General features: G+C 42.2%; 2 protein-coding genes across 2 annotated transcripts; one reads left to right on the top strand and one right to left on the bottom strand.

Annotated features, from left to right (window-relative positions):
- Nucleotides 1-553: 553 nt before the first annotated feature.
- ssh2b (slingshot protein phosphatase 2b) lies at nucleotides 554-18745 on the bottom strand. The gene is made up of 15 exons (XM_079172300.1): nucleotides 18542-18745; nucleotides 14721-14764; nucleotides 8168-8280; nucleotides 7957-8021; nucleotides 7745-7866; nucleotides 7560-7625; nucleotides 7382-7447; nucleotides 7023-7217; nucleotides 6819-6912; nucleotides 6492-6620; nucleotides 6067-6113; nucleotides 5734-5880; nucleotides 5379-5579; nucleotides 4058-5120; nucleotides 554-3642 (listed from the first exon to the last, which is right to left on the bottom strand). The coding sequence occupies exons 1-15, from the start codon at nucleotides 18602-18604 to the stop codon at nucleotides 2332-2334; spliced, it is 3726 nt and encodes a 1241-aa protein (XP_079028426.1). The 5' UTR covers nucleotides 18605-18745; the 3' UTR covers nucleotides 554-2331.
- A 3610-nt stretch (nucleotides 18746-22355) lies between these two features.
- Nucleotides 22356-26946, top strand: nsrp1 (nuclear speckle splicing regulatory protein 1). The gene is made up of 7 exons (XM_079171701.1): nucleotides 22356-22563; nucleotides 23460-23541; nucleotides 23724-23780; nucleotides 23912-24040; nucleotides 24182-24389; nucleotides 24718-24820; nucleotides 24930-26946. The coding sequence occupies exons 1-7, from the start codon at nucleotides 22544-22546 to the stop codon at nucleotides 25771-25773; spliced, it is 1443 nt and encodes a 480-aa protein (XP_079027827.1). The 5' UTR covers nucleotides 22356-22543; the 3' UTR covers nucleotides 25774-26946.
- The last annotated feature ends 118 nt before the right edge of the window (nucleotides 26947-27064 follow it).

Here is a 27064-nt window from a genome sequence, read left to right as displayed (position 1 = left end):
TTATGACTGTTTAGATTACAGTACAAATGACAACAGTAAGTTATTCTGCACTGTTTGCAAGATATTGTACATTTACAATATACATGTCAACTAACAAACCCTGCTGTATACATCAGTTCTGAGTTTCCAAATAACCTTAAACTGTTTATTTTCCATTTTTACTCACTATTTAATCTACTTATTTGAGCTAAAAAGCATACTTTTGTATGATATTAAATGTACCACAGACTGAATAACTTTCTTCACTATGACTAGATAAATTTTTTATATATATTAAAAGTTTACCAGGCAGGCTTGACCTGCAATTTTGTAGTGTATTAAAGTAAACAGTTCTCCATGAAACTACTTTCTATCAAAGAAACGGGCATTATGACAACTGCCCATGTGCTCTGTGGATGATCAAGAGTAAGAGTGACGCCTTTAACATCACCAAACTGAAAACCTACAGCTGTTTAAAGTAACAGAGAGAATACTCACCTCATAGAATCCATATAAAAGTATGGATTATCTGCTTTTTATTTTATATATCATAGTAAACTGAACATCTTCGGGTTTTGAATGATTAGTCGAACAAAAGAAGCAAGTTGAAGATGTGACCTTATGGTGTAAAGGGGAAATTATGGACATTTTGTAGACTAAACCAATTAAAAAACATTTGCTAAATGTCAAATACTCAGCAAGATTGTTAAAAACGTATCTTGCCATGACCTTACATGAATGTACTCACAGCAAAACAGACTCAATAATTTCCATTATTTAATGGTCACAGTTGAAGCACATTATATAAAAGAATATTTACACTGATAGTTTAAAATAAAAAACACAAGAAAATCTGGATTTTGACAATACACACGCATACCCAACAGCTGCTACTACCTAAGCATGCTCCCCAAAAGTAGCAACCATACATTAAAAGAGCCACATTAAAAAGAAAAAGGGAGTAAAGTGCATGTATGACAGGCCTCCCTGTACAGACATTTCTGATAGACTGCCGAGAAGCTTCACTTGCCAGTCACAGGCACACTCCTAAAATTTGTACAAAATAGATAATTATCAAAAAATAAAAGTTACATAGTAATGTTGTGCTACAGTCACACACTGACAAACCAGATACAAAAACATGTACAGTTCCTAAAATGTTAACACTCACAATATAGACCTTTACATCCCAAAGAAAACATCGCAGAAAACTCACAAATATACACGGTGCCTTCAACGCCCAATCCCCTCTAACCCACCCTTCCTCCCACACAGCAATGCATACAAATGTCTCGCTTGAGAGACGAGTGTGCTTACTTCAGTTCATCAAGCTGTGAAGTTGAAATTATTTCTGAGACGTTCCAGGAATCCTGACGTTTATGCAGGTCAGACTATGTTCACACTTACTGAGGTATTGAGAAGTCAAAACGAAACATTAAAAAAAAACACCAGCGTGCCTCTTCTCTTTGCATTGTGTTGCAAAATAAAATCCTGCCGCTATTTTTCAGTAGATTTTTCCCTGTCACAAAGCTCTGCATACATCTTCATTTCGGGTAAAAACACGAATCTGTTGCGTCTGTGGTTCTACTGTTAGCATAACCCACGTTTAAAAATCGGTCTCCAGACAGCAGAAGTAACTTTAATTGGAATGATTTGCCAGTATAGTATTTCTGCCAAGTAATCAAAGTTTCTCTTTACATTTTTGAACCAAATCTGCAGGTTTGAGAAGTGTGTTTGAATGTTGAGTTGATGTTGGGCGGCTTCATTTACCTGTGAGATTGTACCTGCTGTATGATTTTCTTGGCAGCAACCCAGCACAACCGGCAAATATTGAAGAAGAGACATGGACGCAAAAGAAGAGGAAAACAAGAGGCTACATTCCACCTAACACCGGGTCGAACTATTCAATGAACAAACAACAAGTAAATATCAAGTTCACGATGGAGAAACCAGCGATGACGTGAAGAGAATATGTGCAGGCTCAGGCATGTTAACATTTGAAACAAGTTCTTAACTTTTGATGATCGTTTTTGCTGCTCTTTGAATGACTTCTTCTGAAAGTGTTCAAACTGCTGCAGCGCTTCCTCCAATTTGATTCAAATGTTTATTTTCAATTGACTGGACCCTTCATAGCCTTGCCACTGTTCCTACAAAGAAAAGCATCTCATATCTCGGATTTCACGGAGAGGAAAACATCTTAACATATTCTTTAAGGCAAGAGGCATTGGTTTGTTTTTGCTGAATGATTCCAACATTATGCGCTTGATTTCAAATTCTCACAGGTGTGCATGATCCCTCTTTCTCTCACACACACGCACACAAACACACGCACACACACACACACAGTGAGGGTTACATGGTGTGGTAAAGGGTACTAGCAGTATTTTTCTTAAGCCGCCGCAGGGGGTGAGTCCTTCCATATTGCTGCCTTGTTGCCATAAGTGTGAGCCCAGACACATGCAGAGATTCTTGGTCAGAGTTCGGGAGTTCTCCCGTTTGCGGACTGGATGGTGGAGAGGCTCCTGGTGAGGTTTCTCCAGCTTCCGAAAGCCTCTTCACCCCCGTCCCGAGGACTTCCGGCTGCTGGCCGGCTGAGGAAGAAGAGTTGTGGACCCGTTGCTTCTTGGACTCGTCGCTAGCTGTGTGGATCAGAGGTTCTGCCGAGGACGGAGCTACAGAGGAGCGGCTGAGCTCCCACTCACTCAGGTCCTTGGCGAGCAGCTCCAGACAGCCCAGTTTGGCCAGAGAGGCGGAGCGCTTCATCAGGGATGGAGGGGTCAGTCCAGCCTGGCGAATCCTCGCTTCCACCTCTCTGACCCTCTTCTGGAAACCGCTCCCTCGATTCTGAGCGGTTCCAGCACTGAGGCCAAAAACCTGGCCCGCACACCTTCCCCTACGGGCTCCGTCCATGCTCACCTGCTGCAGGAAGGCACCCAGCTCGCACAAAGTCTCCCATGTCTCCCTCATGATGATGTCACTATGAGGGCCCTCTGTGGAGCAGTCCCAGTCTGTGCTTGACTCCAACTCTGTGACGCCCTCCAAACACAGGAAGTTCACAGAGGCAAAGGGAGAATGGGCCGAGCGGTGGAAAGGAGACGAGGTAGAGAGCGATCGAATATCAGCAGGCTTGAGTTTGTGTCCTTTTGTGCTTTTGTCATTGTTTCCTAGTGCACCCACATCAGCTACACCACCACTCCCCCTTTTAACTGGTCCAAACGTATTACCGTCCTCCTCCTGCACAGCGCTAACTTCTGACACTTGCGGGCCAACTGATGCGTTCTGTGGATTCGACATTGTTGCAGCATGGACGCTGGTTGGGCGCCGCTGAGAGCAGGAGGAGCTGCCGGAGAGGGACGGCGGAGATAAGGAAGGTGACGGAGTCTCATGCTCCTGTTTCATTCTTTGCTCCAGCTGTCGCGTGACGCGCCGCACGGACCCCCTCGTCCAATCACTGCACAGACGAGCAGGAGTCGCCTCCTCCTCCTCCTCTTCTTCTTCTTTGTTTTTCACTTCCTCTTTAACATTCTCGGCTTCCTTCTGTGATAAAACATCTCCATCATCAATTTCCTGGCTGAACTTGCTCACTTCCTGGTCCTGGGGGCCCTGTGGCTCTGTGTGCACGGAAGGCTTCAGTCCTGTGACCTGCACAGGGATGGTGATTTCCTACAAAGACAAGAGAGATAATATAAAAAGATGATTTGGTTTAAAAGCTAAACAAAACTTGTCATATATCCGTATATTTAAAAAAAAAACATTCAAGTAAAATGGATTCTGATGTTACACCAGTAGATGGCGCCTTGGACTACAGAAAACACAAGCAAGCAAACAAGACACTCATTTGAAAACAAATTTACTTGCTGTGAGTTCAATTCACTTCCAAATGTCGCCAAAATTCTAATTTTATCTAAGAATTATTTGGATAAGCTATATTAAAATGTGCATCTTACACAAGTGGAGCCACGAAAAAAGATCAAAACATCCACACACTTAACTCCAAACACCCAAAATGAGACCTTTGACAGAACATAAAAAGATTTTTTTTTTAAATAAAAAGTTTTGCTACACGCAGTAACCGTACCTTTCTTTTCTCTTCATCCTCCTCCTCCTTCCCCTCACTAATGGAGACCTCCTGAGGCAGTGGTTGTTGTTCCTTGCCACAAGTCTTCAGCTGCGGCGACTGCTGCACTGCAGCACAGTGACTTTTACCATCTTGACTCATTTCCTTGAACTTTTCTCTGGCACTGAAAAAGTTAATGTGATCGGGGCTGTGGCCGAACAACACCTCGTCGTCGTGTGGAGTGGCACCGGGGTAGCTCGTAAAATCACTAGTGGAGGGAGACTGTGCTGGTAAACCGTCCACAGACGAGCCACACATGTGCTGGTCACAGTCGGTTTTTTTGACAGGCACTGGTGCAGACAAACACTGGGGTTCAGCCTGTCGTGTGCTCGGTGTTTGTGTTGTCAAGGGCTCAGCCGACGTCGGTTTCGTCACAGGTAGAGAGCAGGACAGCGCCTGCGGTTTGATAACCTCATCCATGCAGACTGGAGTTGGGGATGGATCAGGGGAGAGGGGGAGGTGGTGACAGGATGGAGGCAGGTGAGGCTGGTCCACGAAAACACCTTGTGCAACAGTCGCCACGTCTGTCTTTTGAGGTTCAGGCACCACGGCGGTGGCCCTCGTCTGGGGGAGAGGAGGTGAGGAGGGCTGCTCCTCGGAGTCACATAAGCCGTTAGAGAGCGGAGGAGATAACGGAGACACAGAGCCAGCTGTGGACTCGGGACAAGGGGAGTCCAACTGGCTGAGTTGGACTTCAGCAGAAGGAGAAGGGGCTTCGAGCTTTCGAGCTTTAGCAATGCCTGATCGAGCTGCCGCGCCCTCAAAGGACGACGAGCTGAACTGATTGGAGTGGATGCCGGTATCTGGCTGGCTGGTGGAGTGCGTTGGTTTGCCAGTGATGGCCGAAGTTCCCAGGGAATCCAGCAGTTCTTTCACGGAGGGACCAGGCGCGCTGCTGGCCTGGTTATGGGGGTCGGAGCGACCCAGGCTGTGCGGTTGGGCGTGAGATTTAGACAGTGGCTCGTGGTGCTCAGACAGGTCGCTGTCGGAGTGAGAACGCCACAGTTTGTTGTGCCTCTGCTTACTGTAGGAGGGTGGGAAGAAACATGAACAAAAAATCTTATAATCTTTTCACATAACTACTATCCTCTTCATGCAAACATATCCACACACACGCTTGTAATGTCATTTTATAAGGTTATAGTGCTAAATGTGTCACAAATAAAATAAAAAAGCTGCACTCATCAATATATTTTCTTAATATATCAAAACCCTGCTGTACATGCATCAGCTACACCCTCAACTTCACATTAAATATGCGTGTGCGTGTTTGTGTGGGTACCTGGCCAGCAGTATGCCCTGATATTCCTCCAGCTGTCTCATGAAAGAGGGGTTAGGTTTGGTCACAGCTCGCCGCTCCTTGACGTAATCAAAGGCTTTTTTCAGATCCCAGCCGTGCTCCTTCATGGCGTATGCAATCACTGTGGCTGCAGAGCGACTTACGCCCATTTTACAGTGCACCAGGCACTTGCCTCCGGCTTTCCTGGAGTAGATTTGAAGAATCAATCACATCGATCAGTCTATCAGTGTCAACAGTTCTGTAAGGCAGTTATTTATTTCACGTGAAAAGACACTGCTCTCACGAGATGAGCAGATCTGAGAAGAAAAAGAGGAACGTGCAGCCTTCAGAAACTCACTTGGCTCTAGATATAAACTTGTAGGTGTCATTCCAATAAGCAAGCAGGTCGGTGGCCTCCTCATCGTAAACACGGATGTTGTGGTACTCAAACACACCGGGGAAGAAATTATCTATCTCCCTTGTTACATTCAGGATGTACTGGACCCTGAGTGAGAATGAGAGGAAACATCAGAAGGTGAGAGAGAGATAAGAAGCCTGTTAAGAATACAGAGTGAAGAATATTAACAAAAACATTTAATTCTAACAAAATGATTGCTCGGGTCTTATCATATCTTTATTGACTTCAGTACAGCTTGAGTTGTTGTTTTTGTGTCCCCCCCCCCCCCCTTACCCGCTCTTCTGCAACTCCTCCATATTGGATGCATTCCACTCAGATCCCTTTAGGAAACAAAAGCAATATTCAGACTAGTTCAGAGCCTCCCAGTGATTTCTTCATAATGCTTAAATCCTGTTGCAAAGCATGCCAGACATCCAATGTGCACTCCAAACCAAACAGGAACCTCAAGTTCCTCGAAAGTTCAATTACGAAAGACAATCTCATATTTTGTCAAGTTCCCCACACACGGATTAACCCTGTTCATACATTGTAATTTTTAAAAAGAACTGAGAGACTTTCAATACTTAAGTGTTCTTGTCAAATTGATTTGTGATCCAGCTTTTCTGGGAGTTTTTCGTCCTGTGGACTTCAATGTAATGAGACCATCACTGTTGCCAGATGCAGCAGTGGAACTCGAGAGGTGTTTTGAGGTCACCTACCAAGAAGACGTGATCAAAGATCTCCGTAGGACTGTCCATCTGGCCCAGAATGATAATCATCTCATTGTCAATGAACTCCTTGAACTCTCGCAGGTTGCACGTCATGTGCATTTCCAGCTCTGTTCGAATCTACGGAACACAGACAAACAGACAAAATCTTAAAACAGCAAATCTAAAACGAAGATATTACATTTTATTTTAAGATAGATACCAGTGACTAAAATAAAAATGTCCCTTTTTTTTAATCCTTTTTGAGAGTGACCCAATTTGTTGCAATAAGTCTTTCAGTGATGTGTGCATCTGTTTGAAGCATCTTCACTGACTCACCTCTTTGCAGGTGACATTCTCAAGATCCTTCTGCATCATAATCTCCCTCAGACTGGTTTTGATCCGACGCTCTGTCAGCTCTCTCTCTGTAGGTCTGCACAAACAATAAATCATTATTGCCAGATTGTCTAGAAAAATAATTTCTAAGTCAAGGGAGGAAAATAAAAAGTGAAAAACAACTTTCCACATGATCTCGATACTTACGCATCAGAGAAGAGCACGGGCGAATCGGCGCGGTGCGACTGCACGTCCTGCATGGCGTTCCACTCGTTGATGCGCACCTGGTCGGAGCAGACCCTGCTTTGATAGTAGCTGACCCAGGTGAGGAACAAGCTGCCTGGGAAGTAGTTGTGACAACGAGCCACGTCGCATGCTTTATGGAGCGACTGGAGGGCCGACCTGCGAGTAAGAAAAATGACATTGAGAGACGGGAGATGAAGGGGAGAGTCAAGTAAGTCTCTAAAGCGAATCCCTGGCACTAAGATGAACGCTTGCAAACAATAAAATGGCAGATATGGATATCCGTTTCTACAGAGTAGTGTGATTAATGCAGTGTGACTCACCACATGGCCTGCACAGAAACCGGCTTGAAGACATGCACTTTGTTATCAGTTGACACACTGAAACCCCTGGGAGCAAGAAGAGAGGAGAAAAAACAAAAAGACGCAGTCAGACATCTTAGCATCCTGGTGGTTAGTGTGTGTTTGCTCTGCGATTAAAACATGCTGGATATTTTCTTACCCATCTCCGTCCAGATGTATCAACGTGTCACTCCATAAGGGCAAAACCATCCCTACAGAACATGAGCTGGGGAGGAGAAAAAAAAAACTCCACATTACAACTTTATGCAGAGTATCAAACAGGCAGGTACATACATATACATACATACATACATACATACATACATGTGTATGTTTCTGTCTCACCTATCTACAGGACTGAAATCCATTCCCAGCACCACGCTCTCCTCCGTGTCTTGGCGACCGTTGGTTGAGACCACCACCATGTAGCGAGTGATCGGTGTGTGTACGCTCTCCAAACGAACCGCCTGCAGCAGGAAAAACACAGCTGATGTCTTAGCAGCTGATTGGCAACCTTAAGACTGAATTGTTGTGTCTGCGCTGCAGTGTGTACCCACCAGTTTGATGTTGTCCTCTGGTCTGAGGAGAGTGAACATGGTTTGTAGATGCTGCTGGATGTCTCCTGATAAGATACGAGTAATAAAACACATCTTTGATCAGAGTCTAAATCTGCAGCTATGCGTAAATGACAGCTTCTTTCTTTTTAACCAACAGCACTATCAACAGTCGAACAGTCGATTGTTCTTGAGTAGGACCCTTTGACCTCACCTGCATGTTTGCTTCGCAGCTGTGAGAAGCGAGAGACAGACGAGGGAGAGGAGCCATTTCCTCGAGGTAAGAAGAGAGCAGCTCCTTTAACAGTCAGGAAACTTTCACTGATGCTGGACAGAGAGAGAGAGAGAGAAAAACCAAATGAGTGATCGACACCCATAAATAAGACTCATCCTGGAAATTACTTTTTATTATTTTTACAGTTAAGTTTACCCAACAATCAAACACTATTGGCTCCAGCTTAAGAAGAGATGAGTTTTTGTGCAAATGTATAGTTTGCATCGACAGAAATCTAATCAGCAGTGCTGGTGTTGTTGGGATGATGTCTTTTTATTCCCAAACTTAATGAAGCGGAATCTTTTGTTCGTCATCATGAAAACATCTGCTGAATATTGAGTGAGGTTTTTTTTTTTTGTCTAAAGGTTAAATGTGTTTCAATAATAGTGATTTCATCTTTTGTTTTCTTAGAAAACACACATTACACCCCCTACACCCAATACATACACGACAACAATGGGAGAAATAAAGTACCTTAATGAGTTCAAGATACTTCACTGTGTAGTTTACTACACACTGCAGCTGCTTCCAATAACCTACTGGCTTAACTGAACTGGACATGTTCATAAAATGTCAGAAGGTACAACACACAAAGACACTGAGTCACAGTGAACAAACTGGTCACCCATTTAACTATCAAGTTCATTTTTCACATGAACCAGCAGACATACCTGCAGTTGTTATCTTTGTGCTCTACAGGCAATTACAAACTGGCTGTGTCTGAGCCTTTAGTACTTTATGGCACATAACTAAACAAATATACCTGGCATGAAATCGGCATTTCTGGCTAAGTTACTTGGAGCTACTGCTCTCTAAACAAAGAATCATTGAAACGGACTACAACTAACCGATGCAAACCTTTGATTTTGACGTTGCTCTGGCGTTTTTTTTTTTAAATCACAGCCGAAATCATAGCAAGCAACGATACCTCCAATGTTCGACAAAGTGTTTTCTTGCCTTGGCCTTAAGCTGACGTCATTGTGTTATGAAACAATGGAGTGAATGCACCACTAACGCCAGTAATACTGTCCATACGTGTCACTACATACTGAAGGCAAACGATAAATATAGGCTAAAGAAGGACTATAAGAAACAGGAAGTCCTATTATGTCATCTTCTGTTGTGAAGACAGAGGGGGAGAAGGAACATAGCATGAATGTCAGTAAGCAGAATTGTCTCCCAGAGATACTTCTACATTTTCAAGTGCAAAAAGCCTCTACGTCCTCCTCAGGACAACAGGGGATTGTGTGCCGTCAGTGGCTGACAATTGAGTTTGCGCTCTGTCACCAAGTATAAATCCACACACAGTGGTACTAGACAGATGCCTTATACCACTAAACTATGGCTTGACTCGGTTGATCAAAACACACACAAACAGAAAGAAAATGCCAGGGTTCATTCTCTGGAGACACTCGGCTGGAATATCAAACATCCTCTGATGCATGAACATTCTGTACACAGTGTGCCTTTCCTGTTGTGGCCCCTCGAGATGCATTTTAGTCACATCAACAACAAAAACAAAGTGGGTGGAGGAGCATGCATGTGAGCAGATGAGAGTACAGCATCTGGCAGACATTCACATGGAGCAAAGGGAAGGAAACCTCTTCCTGCAGCCACCGACTCTGCTGCTGATGTGCCGTCACATCCTTCCCTTTAAGTCATCATGGGGGGGAAAACCACATGCCTTTGTCATTCCAGATCACTGGAACCAAATATTGGAAAGCACGGTAATTGAGAATATAAACCGTGCCCATAGAGACTGTGCCAAGACGGAATATAAGGAGACTGTTTAAGTAAGCTTCAGCTGGCGTCATTGGGCATCTCACTAATGATAATCCAAATAGCCTCAAGACTGCAATTCTTAGTTAATTATTTGTACACAGAGAGCCTGCGTCTCTGGATCCAGTTTAAACTTACAGCTGATAAATTTCCCCCTGAGAGATCACGGCGTTCTCGGTGAAATAAGGTCTCATCTTAACCCCGCTGCAGGCGCAGAAGCATCCGGCTGATGAGCTCCGTGGCGCGGTCACAACACCGGGAGGCATCGCTGCTCTGGTGGCGGGGGCAGGTCGCGCTGTAGTGGAGGACGTCACTCCGCACTTAATAGTGAAAACGCAGAAGATCTGGTGAAGTCCCACTTTGATATTTTGCGTTTCGTGGACATTCAGGATTTAGGGAAATATCCGATAAACACGATAAAGCGTGGTATTATAATATTCAGAAGCGGCAACAATATTGACATGTTTAGCACATGTCGTGGCAGGACAGGTGTCTCCACATCTGCTCAGTGTGATAGTGTTATGTCTGCAGCAGGCTGCAGTAAAAAAAAATAAACTCCAGCGGGAGGGGAAGACACATTCATGGTCCAATCGGAGAAAACAGCAGTCTGTCTGTATCGGGGATTATTAGTGCCACAGTGAAAACAGAGAACAGCATGACAGTCATTGACAAAAACATGACTCTAACAGGAACAGCTCTTAGGCAAGAAAAAACTAAATTGATTCTTTTGAAAACAAAAGGAATAAAAAGGAATCGCTTTACTGGCAATCATTGAATTTGTTCATGTGACAAAATGTATTAAGACATGACAATAGTCTCAAGATTTTACTGCAATTCATTAATTCATTCCTTGCAACTTGAGTCCCAACTGTTCCTTAATGTAGCCTACTTTGGAGAAAATATTACCAGAAGAGAGATTCAAATAATATGATTGTGTACCTTGTTATTTTTTATGCTTTTGCATCATTTCTGTTTCTGAAACGTTCATGCACATTGAGTCGAGTTGACCCTGTCCAGGATTGGGGACTTGGTGGTCATATATGAATGCCCCTTAAGAAGCATCATTATTAACTGATGTTTTTTGTCACCCAGCTTCACATTCAAGATGCAAGCAAATTAAAAAAAGAACAGCAGAGACATCTCAGAGGCTACTTGTGGAGACAGTGAAGCGAGTTGACGACAACTATGCTCGTTACTGTAAGTAAGTGTAATGAAGCCGTCATGAGTAAAAAGCCATTACTTTAATACACCGGTTCAACAAGCATGAACCTGCTTTAAATATGTAGAAAAGCAATATTTTGATCTGCTCAGTCTCTCATCCACAAGCACAGCTGGCAGCGAACTGTTAAACAGGTGTACGCTATTTTGTTGAGTTGCCTGATAGTGAATGACTTTAAGTTCCCTCGAGTAAGCACTAAGCAGTGTTAGTGTGTCCAGGGATTTTATTGAGAAATGTGGATCGGTTGTTGCCGTTTATAGAGCCTTCGTGTTAATATTTCATTACTTTCATAAAGTATAAGTCCAACGCAACCCTCGGCTCCACAAGATAAAACCAAAAGCTGTCTGCATGTAGCCTAACGGTTTAGTTTAGTCTGCCACGTTTCTTAAAAATTGGCAGATCTTGAGAAAAGGCACCCCCTCCTCCACCAGCTGTACCTGCAGGCAGTGATTAACGTCATCGGATGGAGTTCAGTTTGGTGAACAACTACACAACATCACATGTTTTTTCCTATCAAGACATTGTCTCCATCTGTCAGGAGAGAGTCTTCTTGGTACAGGAGAGTATAATTTTTGTCAATAACTGACAATTGTACATCTTCTCATGACTACAGCAGCATCAGAAACCAAGTAACTTAGCTTCCACGACAACACTTCTCCTGATAAAGCATTAATTACTCCCCACAAACACGGGGGCATCCTCTGGAGAGTTTAGGCCACACACATGGTGGCGAAGTTGTGTAACCTACTCTAGGTCTGTAGCCTTTATGGAAACTTCTCACCAGAGTAGGAGACACCTGACACCTAAATGTACTGTTGCTTCCAGTAACAGAACAACAACAACAGCAGCAGCAATGGAAAAAGGCTTGAGAATTACTCCATGATGTTACAGACCCTCAACTGTCTCAGTGGTTCAACATATCAAAGTGTGTATCCTAAATGTAACAACACCATCATTAAAGGAGACAAGAAATATGCAGCGTAAGGTCAAGAGTTCAGTGTAGGCGTAATCACGGCTAAAGATACACTAATTAAAACTTAATCTCGTGAGATACTCATCAATGACTGATGTATGCTGCTTAATCTGACTGTCACCCAATCAACACCGCCGCTTCCTGTTCAACTCTCTGTGCTCGGCCTTCCTTTACTTGTCATGAGTTTCCTTTGCACATTGACCCCCACTAATCCCTTCCATCTCCCTATCCTCTTTCTTTCGTTGGTCTTATCCATTAAGGAAATCTCTGTTACAACTGTTGTCAGCGTCTATAGCGAGGAACAGTCCTGGGTCATAGTCCTGGTCTCCAATCCCATCCGTGGACTCTTAACAACCTAAATGTTTATGTTTGTGGTGTTGGACCCATCTCTCAAATTCCAGCTTATAGTTCTTTCATTCGACTGCTGAAATGTACACCGTCCAATGACAAGCAGGGAACGGCTTGTGTGGTTGTTACGTACATGCAGACGGACACCGAACACTCGTCTGTTACTCTCGTGTCTCCATGTATACAAACAGACAGGCAGTCACCTTAGTGATTACAACATCACATATATAATACAGTACACTGCACCGCTTTTCACAACTTTGTTTCAATACACACACACACACACGATTGATTAGCACCTATCCTAGTCAAATCAATCTGCCAGAAAACATTAGATCACATCAAAATGAGTGAAAATCGTTTTTTGGGGGACTTTTAGAGGCACACAAACTAAACTGTAGGGCACATGGGAATGATTAATGATTGCACTATTATTGCATCTGAAACAATGTAGATTATAAAAGACAAGAAATAAGCCATGTCATAATAAATTCTCTCTCTCCCTCCCCGATTTCCTCTCTGTACTTCCACCACTGACGTTGCTGCTTTAGCTGATGTCACCGGCTTTAATCAGCAGCGCTGCAGCCTTGCATATGCAGACAAACACACTGCATCACTAAAGCCTTATTACAGTGTGAATGAATGTTACTCCCCGTGTCAAAGATGAGCTCTGCAGCAGCTGCTGGCTTCTAAGGCACAACGAACACAGACGACGTCATCATATGGGAACATTAAGTCAGTATTTTCAGTGGGCGGGATCACTTATATTGAATGATTGTTTTTGTCTCTTTGCCAAAACACCTCAGAACATGTGAATACACTACAGCTACAGCTTGGACTTAATCAAGACACAGTCAAATGTACAATACTTTGTGTTCCTGTGTTAGTTCTTCAGAATTGCTCAACAAAAAAATACGTGACTATTTTATTAGACACGACACAAGTGCTGGCCCTAGACAAACAGTTAAACTAATACAAAATAGTGTAATGATCTTGAGGAACAAAAACTGAAATGAAAGTGTCACACTAGAACAATACAAATGACTTGCAGCACAAATTAACCAAATTTAACGTCTAACAACACTCCACTCAGATGTCAAACTAATTCCAATATCTCCTGGCGTCTGCAGCCAAGAGATAACATAGCTATCCTGAAGTCAAGACAAGGTCCAACTCCTAACTTGATATGAAACATTTAATGGCATGTCCATACAAGTAAAGAGGTCGTGGCGTTGCATATTCCATGAAGGACCGCTGCTTTTACAGTCTATGATTGAAAACAATACATTTAGCTAAATGTGTACGTCTGTATGAAAGGGCAGCATCAATGGTCAAATAGTCTAAGAACTTCAAAACAAGAAATTTAAAAACAATATTAGTTGACAAAATACCGTAAATGACATCTGCTCCCATACCTATCTGTGTGCAAACACACAGCCTCACTGTGTGAATATAGATTTCACTCCCAGCTGCACAAATACAGAAAGCCCTCTCAGTATGATGGCAGAGAGCTCCAATGACCAGACAGACACAGAGGCGCTCTGACTTTGGGAGGGGCTACCGATCTGCCCCTGGATCCCTTGACCCACATACACAGACCAGACTCACATGGAGCCCACTGCCCTCTATTGGACAGCTAGCGAAGCGCAGTTAATCGTCTCAAAAACGTTAGAGGATTTCAAGATTACATCTGTTATTAAAAGGGCCAAACAAAACAAAGCTGGAAGAGTGTCACTGAAATTTAAGTTCACGGGTATCATGTGTGTCTAGAACAAATAAACACCGTAGGCAGTTGAAGGAAATTGCTGATTGCTGGTGGACTAAAAAACCAGTTGCAAATGTGATTGAGTGAAACAGGATAAACCAGATTCCGATTCCGTACAATGCCAGAGGCAACGAGGGACAGAAGCTGATTGTAAGACCACAATAGCGCAGCAGCTCACTGTATCAGTACGGGAAGGAAGTTCTGCAGGGTCAGACACATTCAGTGATTCATCATCAAGTGCTTCTTCACGTAAAGTCTATTTCCTCCGCCTTTCGTCCAGGTCAGAGGTCAGGGGGAGCAACATAACCGGTCCTCTGTTCAGACACTTCAGTAGACGCTCATTGTCTTATTAACCACTCGGCCTGGGTTTTTTTTTTTGCACTGAGGTGACATAAGGGACATGTCTTACCTCCTCGGCTGAGAGCGGCGGTCATCCTCCCCACTACCGGACTCCTGAAGAGAGAAAATGACAAATATGTATAAGTACAGTACAATATTTGACTTTCAACAACTGAGCTTGGTGATAGAGACACGACATTAAAATCAACACATTGTTATTTGGATGTTGACTCATTAGAATAATTGCATAATTATAAAATATCAACCGTATTTTCTATTTTATTGAGAAATTTTCATTTTGAATTTGTTTTTAGGATTAATAAAGATCACTTCATTGTGTAGCACTCTATTTACATCACAAAACACACAAGCTCTTATCAGCAACGTGCAAACATTCCAGTAATAATCGCGGTAAATAGCGGATACTGTGTGCAGTAATAGTAAAGTTGACATAGATTGAGAATAATAACTGTTAGCATAAGCATCATTTTGGTCTTACAAAATTCAATCAATTTTATAATGCTCTGTAAAGGCCTCACTTTTAGAAAAGTGCTGCATCTATCACTATTGTGGCAAAGCCCACCTTCAAATTAGAGAGATTATAATCAAAAAATGTAAATGTTTTAGCAACATTAAATAAGCTTTGACTTGAACAAAAACAGTAGTAAAACAAAATGTACAATCGTAAGGTTCTATGTTAGGTAAAATAAAAAAAAGTAGCTTGTGTATTTACATACTAGCAAGTACAAAATACAGACATTAAAAGTGCAAGTAGCATCCAACACAATATCCATATACTGTCTGAGCAAAGAGCAACAGTGCAGAGAAACGGGAGGGAAAGAAGAGTTCAGCTTCAACTCAATATGTTCACTCTCCAGGAAAATGACCTCAGCCTGTTTTTAAGGTGTGGCCGGTCAGAGAACAACATATTCACATACAAAAACAAGCAGGAGATAAGGAAGAGAGAATGAGAGAGAAATCAAAATCACACTGTGAAATATGTAACTTTGCTAAATGAGAGGGCGAAGGATTAGTGGCGGATTAACACCTGGCACTTATCTCGCAGGGCCTGAGTCTTATCTTGTTTACAACATTACAAAAACATTAGCAGCTTAATGCAAGAAAGAAGTGGATTACAGGTTGATGAGAACAGATACAAAACGTGCACTTGCAGAGCTGCTGGTCAATGTAATTTCCAGTAGGAGTGTAACATGGTCTAAAATTGTTAGGTTTTCACATAGTTATTGTTGAAGCAAAGTAGGAAAGAGTCTACCAGAATTGACTTGTGACTGTGTTGCAGAAGCACTCTCAGCCACATTATTCAAAGCAGGTTTCCACTGTGTGCTCTCTGACTCAACAGCACAAGAGATACTTAAAACTGATCTTGTGGATAGTTGAACACTTCATGTAAAAGTATGTGACTCTGGAGACGACGTGTTCAAAAGATTTCCACATTCAGAATCTTGATTGTACATCATTATGTGACTACATCATAGTGGAGTTTGTATTTTAGTTTTTATTTCAGTTCACTAGACGGAAAAGGGTTTTAGCGGTTGTGCCCTACATCAACCAAACTTTGTTTAGCTGGCAGAAACCACTGAGATTTTACATATATGAAAATGTGCGAGGATTTTCCCAAAGCTTATGGAAATGTGTAGCCTGAATGTGAAAGCTGGGCCGGGATCTTCACAACAGGAGACAAGTCTGTGCTGCACTGGGAGTCACAAGTTACAGCATCGAGAGTCACCGGGTTAAAACTAGCAAAGCCCCCCCCCTCCCTCAAGGCAAAATGTGTAGTACACCGTGTGTGTTTTCTACAAACACCCTTATTACAACAAAGCAGACACACACCAGTGAGGCTGAACAGGTTTAACATATGGTTCAAGGAAAAACAGCTAGTTTGCATCTTAGAGAGACATAACACACACACACACACGCACACACATCACATGACAGCGATACACAGGAAACCAGACATGTCTGTGCGATGCGTTATCACTGTATGTGCGTGCGGGTTGCAACTTGAAAGCATATTTCCACAAGAAAATGATTCACATCCTTCGCCACCCCGGTCTGCCTCACCTTGCTAAATTACACATACACATCTTCTTCCTCCTCTACTTTTACAGCTCGTTGTGATGAGAGACGTCCCGGCTCACATCTCTAACATACGTGAGTCAGTCAAAAGGAGAAGCTATAGTGAACACTGAGTTACTTAGATTCTGTACTCCTTTATACTGATGTTGACAATCTAAGAATGCTTGTTTCTTTTACTGTTGTATACATTTTGAGTCGCTCTTGATGATAGAACAAATAACCTAAAATGTGTGTGTACAAAGCAAGACAGTTATTATGCTTACTCACACAACCTGTTTTGATGAGAATACAAAAGGTGTGAAGGATGGGGTCCCTTTCAAGGCCACATAACTCAGAGCTTTTTAGTGACTGACATTGTTGGTTCAAACAAATTACTTGACTGCAGTTTTTGTGACAGTGGGGGTGAAGAAAGTACATTTTAACAGTTATATTAATAGCTAGTAGCTGGTTTTACTGTAGGGTTGGGCAATAATATGCTAATACACGCCGTTAAGCAAGATAAAGTTATCAGCAATTAAAGATGTTATTCCATGGAAGCTATCTCTTGGGTGTTTTGGGAACTTGCAAATCAATGAGCAAGACTGCTTAACGACAACATTAGACTTTTATTGGATTTCTTCACTTGATTTGTCAGGTCTTTTAATTCAAAAACAGACACTGCAGTCTGGTCATCTCATTCCAAATACACCTATATCAATGTCACAATATACAATTATACATATATAATAGACCTTAATACTGGATTGTATCCATATCGGCCACTCTTCTGGTCTATGTCTTACTGGTAATATACCCATATAGAAGTTACGAACAGTAAAGCTGCCTAATTAACCAGCTATGGGAAGTAAAGCAGATCATTTATCACATAATGTCACACTGACTGGCGAAGACACGTTGTCAACAACACACGCAGCAGAACTGATACAGGAAGTGTGTAAAGTTGTGTGAAACAGACCAGAGAACACCGCTTGAATGGGAAACAGAGAGTGTTACTTCCTGATTGTCTGGTGGGATTCCTTCTGTAGAAACAAGACGAGCAAAGAGAAGAGCAACCAGAAAAAAAAACACCTGCTCCTCTGCTTTGAAAGGGCACACGCACACGCACACACAAACACACATACAAACACACAGGCAGAGAAAACGTGCCGAAAAGGACTGATAGTCTGGGGAGGAGACAGACTGAGAGAGACAACACACAACAACAGTTCAAGAGTAAATGCCCGCATTTATGCAGGTCACAAGGCGCTTATTACGAGCGGAAGTGCATGACATATTTCTTGGTAGATATCTAAACTAAAACTCTATTTACGCTAGTTAGCTAGCAGTATAATTTGTTGTTAACTCCACCAGCCTATCGATGAATGTCGGTGTTTCCTCCTTTATTGGACGGTAACGTTAGTAGCTAACGGTAACGGCCACTCGGACCTTTGAACTGGCGGAAATGTGCACACGGGAACCATGTCAACAGTAGAGTACAATAGAAACACTAACGGAAGGCTGTGCTTTCTAAGCGAGTTAACGTTGCTAAAGGCACTTGTCTTGTCAAACTGGAGTAAAAAAAACAACCATTCCCGAGCAGGTTGATTTAGCAGCGAGTAACAATACTGATAATGATGAGCGGCTATATGTCACGCATGCGCAGGAGTACAAAGGCAAGGCACTTATGATAGTCGGCAGCCGACGAAAAAGACAGCGGAAATGGAGCCTAAAAACCACCTTCGACAGCTAAAGACATCTGTGTTTGGTAGTGGTGTCAGCGGTAGCGGAGGAGGGTTAAATAAAGGCGACTCTTACCGAAACGCAGGGACTGGAGCTGGTGCTGGGGGTCGGTGAGCGCTGCACGGTAACCAGCGCCATTCAGCGACCGGGAAGCGGACACCAGAGATAAAGCGACAGCGGCGAGACGAGCATAATGGATTTGAGACCCGGGTTGTTGGTCTACTCTCGTTTAGATCGCTCCTATCTATCTGACTGACCGTAGACTATTTGACTACTCCCCGGCTCTTTCCTCAGTTGCCGCCACCTGCGCATGCGCAACTGTCCTTGGCTTGTCAGTCTCGGTTAACCCTATGTGTGCTGGACGTAAACAAAGAAGCCAGAGTAGTGTCTCTCAGTCAAACAAAAAGCCTGCTGCAGCTACTGGTTTAGTGGTGAATTATGTTAAAAGATGAGTAAATATCGACCTCCATTGTCAGGCAATCAACCAACAACAATTACTTTCAGATAATTTATATTGGATTTCCATAAAGTTAGGGGATTTGAGAGACACTAAATCTTTTAAAATATTGGTCAAAATTGATGCAGCAGAGGCCGAAATATCCTGACTTTTACTCTGTTAATTAATTCTGCCCGCCCACTTTTAATTGTTCCCCTCAGTGTTGCCAGATTTGGCTGGTTTCTGCTCAACTGGGCTACTTTTGTTTAAGTTGAGCAGGGACAAATAGCGTTGGGCTGGCACATGAACTTTTTGTCAATATTTTTACCAACCAAGCTCATTTATTAGAACAACTCAGTTGTGTCGACTCACTTAAATTATTGACTCATTAGTCTGATGCAGATATTAAGTTGTGTATGTTGATGATGTGTTTTCTATTGCGCATTTAATGGTTTTAGGGTTTTACATGTCTTTCTTTTAATGTAATGATTTCGACGTTTTGTAATTGAATTGGGCAGGTTTTAAGTTGTGATTCCTGATCACTGGTTCCTCACTTCCTCTAAACTGTCACGTCAACTTCTAGTAGCTTAGCTGGTCAGACGATTTCGATATCAAAACCAGGATCTGCTTCTTAGCTTTATTTATTTATTAAAACAATTAACATAATATACCTTTAAATATATGTTAATTTAAGTTTTAACAAAAACAGAAAAAGCACGACACCCTCCACACCCGGTAAATCCTCAGTCCAAAGTCAGACATAAATCCAAATCAACATAATCCGGAAGACTTTGAAAAGCACAGAGCAAAGAAAAACACTATACAACTGTGTTTACAGGCTGAATTGTGATCCTCATGACGAGTAAACTGATCTGGATGTGTACAATTGGTTGAGATCCCCTTTAAAAATCACAGTCAGCTCTTCCGTAATTTTCTTCACAAGTACTTAAAATCGACTCAAACTTCAGGTTGAGTAACATAACTAAAACATATGTAGGTTTACTGTACAATATCCATAGAGTGTATTCATGTATTGGTTTCAGAGAGTTAAGCTGTGGTACTCTAACGTAAGGCTGCAGTTTAGAAAAGAACAGAGGAACTGTCTTCTGATTCCAGTTATCAGCCAGAGGTCATATGATCTTCACCTATATGAGCTTCAGTGTAGTGGTTGCAGTACTGACCAAGGGGAAAACATCAGGTGATATTTCATGACTCTTGAAGTGTAGCCTGCCTGACTGAACCTATTACACTGCTATCTTCACTGCCTGAAGGCACAGATCAGGGATAGCTGCAAAGCCTGCCGCAAAACCACACACTCAAATTCGAAGTATGTGTCGTACACAGCAACACAACCCGGATCTCAATGCATGCAGGTAAGCACAGATGTGGGAGGAGATTCAAAGGTCTGGAGCAAGGCGAAAACAATACACAACAATCGAAATAATGAACTGTTTTAGCTTGTCTTTCATCAGCAAGAATGGGCCTCTCAGTTAAAAAAGGTATTTGTTCAATTGTGACGCTAACTTTACCATGTGTAGTTTCTTTCCATAACTCCATCCATCCTCCTGTCCTACCAATCCATTTATCTGCATGCCCCGTAGTTCATTTTACGACCGTTACATCTGTCCACCCACCCTTCCATCCATCAGGCAGCTTTGGTCATTCTGTTTGTACCAGAGGGATTAGCAGTGAGGCCAGAGATGAGATGGAGATTACGACAGAGATAATGGTGTTTGGATTTAGAGTCACTCAGAGGAGGCAGTGGGAATTGAAAGCTGCAGCTTCAATGACAGGTGAGCCACGTGGTCTCTGATCTGATTTAAGACAAACAACAGACCAGCTGACATGATCGAAAGTAACATAACATCATATAAAATCAGCGAATAACATGAAATGAGAATTGCTCTAAAACAGATAGTAGCCGCAGACTGTCATGTCTCACTTTCATCGCAGTATTTTCTATATTTTTAGTGTAGCACTTTGCAGCTATATTATGTGTGGTTGCAGGAACATTATATAAAATGCTTATCTACTCTACTTATCTATTATAAGCTTTTATGTCGTCATTGTGGTTGTATAAAGTAGTAGACTGGTTCCCAACCTGAAGGTTAGGACCCCTTCAATGGGTTATAATGTGAGCTTTGGAAGATTACCAGGATAGGAAACATGAACAACTAAATTCTCCTACACAAAATGATGTATACTTTTCGTACTTTTTTTTATTGAAATACTGTATAGATTTACATAATCAGGCATCAAAACATTGTTCTTATAGTCAAAGCTGCCTCTTTGATTGATCTGCTCACAGGATGTACCATGTGATGAGGTGTACCAACACGACATATTTGGTATCAAAATTAAAGCTTGGGAATCCACTATCGAATTAAATCAATAAAATCCCAGTGATAAATGGTGCCTAGGATTATCAAAATAATCATTGGGCCTATCTTTTAACAGTTTTAAATTAAAAGCATTTGTGTTCAGATAAATTCTGTTATCCTCAATTTCTTCAAAGTGTACAGATATCTGTATCCTACTTTCCTGGATAAACTTTCATTTCTGTGGATTTAATTCAACGTTAATCACGACTATTAGAGCCGAGCCTTACCTGGATTATGTTAGGCTTTTTGCAAGAGACTAATAAATCATAAAGTATCATTTGGAGAAATAGCGCCATCTTTTGGTAATCAAAATACTTCCTTTGTCATTGTAATATTTTACCCATACAGTAGTCTATGGTTTTGACCATAGGGTTTTTAGCCGAACATAAACAAATACAAATATATTTTAAAAAAAGTAAAACACCGCAGTGAACTCAGCAGGCACTCTGATCTCCGTGGTCAACCCAGCAGACACTTGAATTTGAGTGCACCTATATGCTGAACTTCACGGTAAACTCATTCAAACGGAACGATCGGGAGCGAGCGAAGGACTTTGCAAAGTTAGCGGAGGGATTAACGTGAGACAACATACGTACAACATACAAGAATATTTTCATAGCACCTTAAACATTTCAGAAATTTGCTATTTGAAGGTGCAATTTCAGTTCACAGTTTATACTTCATAAAATATCTTAATTGGTACAGTTAACATGTTTGATTTTTGTTTGGATGTGGTCAGAAATGTCCTGAACACATACATCACATACATACATAAGTAAGTCAGATATTATTAATTCCATTATCTTTCCAGCAACCCTCAATTTAGTTGTATTTTCCCTTTAACTGACGAGATGCAGGTAACACGTTTTATACTTAACGTTAATACAATTAATTTAATCTTATTTCTACAAATGCAATTTGTATATACGCTTAGTTAGTTGACATCTTATTTTGAAAACCGGATGTTGTCTCACGTTAATCCTTCCGCTAACTTTGCAAAGTCCTCGCTCGCTCCCGATATGTGTCGTTTGAATGCGTTTACCGTGAATTTCAGCATATAGGCGCACTAAAATTGGTATCTGCTGGGTTGACCACGAAGATCTGAGTGTCTGCTGATTTGACCGCAGTACAAAAACATATATGTCTGTCGTGTACATAGCAAAACTTGTCATTTATGAGTTTACTCAAAGAAAGTTATAGAGCATATTAATAAAATATTGTGTCGAATCTGTCGTTCTCGTTCACAGTCAGCAGAGCAAGATGGCGGCCCCTACTAAACAGTAAGTTGTAGAAAAGCTAATACAACTACGACACTGTGTGATACACATTTAAAGACGACTGTTTCACTTGGTCGGGGTTGTAGTTATAGTAATTTCAAAGAGTTTAGTATTTTATACCAGCCGTATTGTTACGGCTCAGGATTGTCTGTGAAAACGGTGGTTCTGCCTCTGCTGCTCCTGCAGCTAACGCTAACTGACGTTAGTTAACGATATGCTAACATTATGCTAACCTCGTTATTAAACCAGCTACGTTAGTAAACCTACACAAATATCGTCCTTTTCTTTTGTACGATGCTTTGGATTTGCACCTTTTCATACCTGTCATTTATATATCAACTTGCCCTTAAATTTCTTAGTTTTTTTACCTCACCAGAGACAACATGTCAGGGACTGTGTCACAGCTAAAGTTAGTCATTCAGAGTTAACCTCATTTTGGTAGATTTCGTATCGGTTTTAGGCGATTTGTGTTTCTCTTTCTCTGGTGCTTAACGCACTGCATTAACCTATTGTTTGCAGAAAGTCAACTGTCTCATGAAGCATTTAACAAACTGTAAATATCGCTGCCGTTGCCACTGGAAAATGGAAAATACATACTTAGCTCTTTACGAGTTGTGTTGTCTAATTCTAAGATAAACTTTATTGATAACAGATATGTGTTTTGTTTTTTTTTGTTTCTAAATCCTGGAGACCAAATCTGTAACTCTCACTATGCAGATAGTCAAATCACCCACTTTAAGGCCATTTGCTGGTCATTCAAATGCTTTAGTTGTCAGATTCGAAGCCTTTGCCCCCCCCAGTAGAGAGACACCTTTTCTCAATGAACTACGACTCGCATGTGAAGTACAGATGGTTTTGGTATGACCTGGTTCACGAAGCCTTGTTTCCTTATTGTCCAGGTACGGGCTGATCTTGTCACAGAAGAAAGGAGTGCAGAGCCTGCAGAAACACTCTGTGTTCGAGGATGACTCTGATGATGAGGTGGGTCAACTTCTGGATTTGTTCCAAGCAGGACAAAATAATTTGTCTCTTGTCATTCACCAATCACTGCATTGGAATTTAATGTATTTTCCCTATTATGAAAACTAAAAAGAATTCTGTAAAATAAATTATGATTAAAAAAATACTGTCACAAAATGTACTGAATGTGTTTTGTTCCTCAGGCCACAGTTGGGGAGACTCTGCAGAAAGAGGCCGTCAAAAAGAAGATGATGAAGCAGGTGAGAGGAAGAACTAAAGGACCTAATGTGATTTCAGTCCATGTAGCTATAAACTAGTTTACTTTTTGTTTTTTAACAGTCACACCTCTGTGATTTACACTTCTCTGGTCTTTCTCGCTCTCGTTCTACAGACCCGTTTGGAGATGCACAAGGCCCTGGAACAGGACAGCACTGTGTATGACTACGATGGTGTGTACGATGACATTCAAAAACAGAGACTTGAGAGCAACAAAAAAATGCTGGGAGGCGCTGACAAAAAGGTAATCTCATTATGTCAAACACCTGCACAGTCGTCCGCACACGCATTTCAAAGTGATGGTTAGAGAGAGACTAAATATGTTATATGTTGTGCTGCCGATATTGACTTCTGACATCCTACTGGTGCGTGGTTTTTGTTCCAGCCAAAGTACATCCACCAATTAATGAGAGCAGTTGAGGACCGAAAGAAAGAACAAGAACGAAGGGACGAGAGGAAGATCCAGAAGGAAAGAGAGGCAGAAGGAGAGCAGTTTGCAGATAAAGACGCTTATGTTACGTCCGCCTACAAGCTCAAACTGCAGGAGCAGAAGGAGGAGCTGGAGAAAGAGAAAAGAGTGGACGCGATGGAAGGTTAGACCGATACTCTACAACTGTTTTTTGGGGATTTTGTCGTAAGTGAAATGAGACTTTAAACTCCAGATATGAATATATTTTAAATTGTATTTGTTCATAGCAACGCTTTGTAATCTCTAAGACATCTGGTTATGTAAAAACAATTTCGTACTGACCGTCTTCGGTTAACTTAACTTGTTTTGCGTATTTGGAGAAGTATCTCCTTCCTTAGGGCACACAAAGCATGACCTGAAGAGACCGTCTTAAACATGTTGTGGAAAAGAGGCCACTTCATACGAAGGTATGTCAATGATGTGTTTTGAATCATTTTTTTTGTTTTAATTAGCGGCTTTGGACGTGAAGAAACAAAAAGATCTGAGCGGCTTCTACCGCCACCTGCTGAATCAGACCGTAGGAGAGGAGGCGATACCGGATTGCTCAGCCAACAAGTCAGTCACAGCTTCGCATTACTTGTTCATCCATAAAAGGAACAAAAAGAACACACGCATCATTTTAAAACTGTTCTTTATGTGCATCTCTCTGTTTCTGCTTCCACAGAACTCAAAACTCAAAGGTTTCAAAAGACACGGAGACGACTTCACCTGTTCCCTCATCTACGTCCCATGACAATATTCCAAGCTCGTGCAGCGACAGCGAGGAGGGGCACGAGCCGAAATCTGGATTTAGCAAGCCCGGGGCAGGCTCTGCACACTCCAAACGCCAATATAGACAGAGGTCACCTTCCTCTGGGAGCGGAGAGGAGAAGGAGAGAGAGAAGGAGAGAGAGAGACAAAAGAAGAGGCACAGAGATCAGGAGAGGGACCGAAACAGGGGAAGGGAAAGGGATGACCGACACGGGGGAAGGCGAGATGACAGGGACGGAAGGCGAGACGACAGGGACGGAAGGCGAGACGACAGGGACGGAAGGAGAGACGACAGGGACGGAAGGAAAGACAGGGACAGAGGCAGAGAGGACGACAGGAGCCGAGGCAAGGATACAGACAGGGAAGACAGGCATGGGAAGAGGGAGAGGAGCCCGAAGGAAAGAGAGAGGGATAGGAATGGGGAAAGAGAAAAGAGAAGGAATCAAGAGGAAGACAAGCGTAAGGACAAAGATCAGGAAGAAGAGAAGGAGAGAAAGAAGCAGCCAGAGAACGAGAAGGAGGCAGTGAAGAGGGAGGAAAAAGATCCAGAAAAGAAGGAGGCAGTCGGAGAACCGAGCACGGAAAATAAAGATGAAGAGAAAGAGAAAGGCGAGGAGAAAGAGGATACGGAGGAAAAGGCGAACAAGTTTGCAAAGCGCTGCACGGATCATACCGTCAGCTCGGCGAGGGACAGGTACATGGCCAGACAGATAGATCGCTCGTCCTGTAAGACTTATATAGAGAAGGAGGAGGACTGAGAGCTGTGCAGCACAGTGTAGAAGATGAGGCTTATGTTATTTTATGTCTTTTGTTTTTCAACAAATCCTATAAAAATACCAAAAACCAACATTGAGTTAGTGTCTTCTACTGTCAATGCCTGTTAGCCAAGCCCACTGGTTACTGAAGATGTAAATCTTAAAAAAAAAACTTTTCAAGGCTCACTGATTTTGCTAAACAGCTGAGCACTGTAGTTTTTGAAAGCTTTCTTCTAGCAGGAATAAATATGTTGTATTGCGTTTGTTGGGTATTATTTTTAGCCTTCATTTTTGGTGCTCTAGTGAGTATTTACTGGAACAAGGTATGTGGAATTAACTCAAAATAAAGTCATGGTGAATGGACTGTACTTGTATAGCGCTTCTCTAGTCTTCCGACCTCTCAAAAGAGCTTTAACACCACATGTCATCACTCGCACCCATTCACACCCTGATGGCGGGAGCTACCAGCTGCCCCATCAGGACCATCTAACATTCGTACAACATTCACAAACGGAAGGTGCTCTACGGGAGCAATTTTGGGGTTCAGTGTGTTGCCCATCACACATCGACATGGACTAGCAACGCCGGGGGATCGAACCCGCCGATTGAAGGACGAGCCTGCTCTTCCGCTGAGCCACAGTTGCCGGTATAAGTCCCGGTGTTCGTTGTAATCAAAGAACATGTCACCCAGTTCCGTAGTGTGGCTTATTGATGTAATAGTTTTGGACAGTAGAGGTAGCTGTGGCATCGACTAACCAGACAATTCACCGTTTTAGTCTTTTTGTGGGATCTGCTGACAATAAGAAAAATATTGAAAATGATTGCCAAGCTTATCCTGCATCTGCTAGACTCCACTTATTCACTGCAGTGGACGGATCCAAACAGCAGAGTGTGCTGGTCTTCATTGACGAGACGGAGAGCTGGACAATATCTTTCTGTTGAACTTGAATTGGTGGATTTGGAGTTTATTATTTTTGAAATAACACAAACGTCTAAATATGAGTTTTGACAGTGAGACCCACATCACACACAGGAATGAGTGTATTTGATCTTTAAAGCGTAATTCAGAAGAAGTGTGGACCGACGTGTGAGCCAGTGATGATGTTTCTGATCACTTGTTGATTTGTTTTTGTATTTTTCCCCTGTAGTCAGTGATGAGTTAATAAATCATTTCTGTTCCACAATTTCTTCCGTTGCTTCCCGTTTGTTCAGCCACCACTTGCAGTTTGATGTTGAAATGTGTACAAAAATTAAGATTTCAATTCAGAGGGTAACAACGTTTATTTCACAATGT

The sequence above is a fragment of the Pholis gunnellus genome (genome assembly GCF_910591455.1).
Source record: "Pholis gunnellus genome assembly, chromosome: 13".
In the NCBI taxonomy this organism is placed as follows: domain Eukaryota; kingdom Metazoa; phylum Chordata; class Actinopteri; order Perciformes; family Pholidae; genus Pholis; species Pholis gunnellus.
The sequence above is the reverse complement of the archived record's forward strand: the minus strand, read 5'-3'. Positions and strand labels throughout refer to the sequence as shown.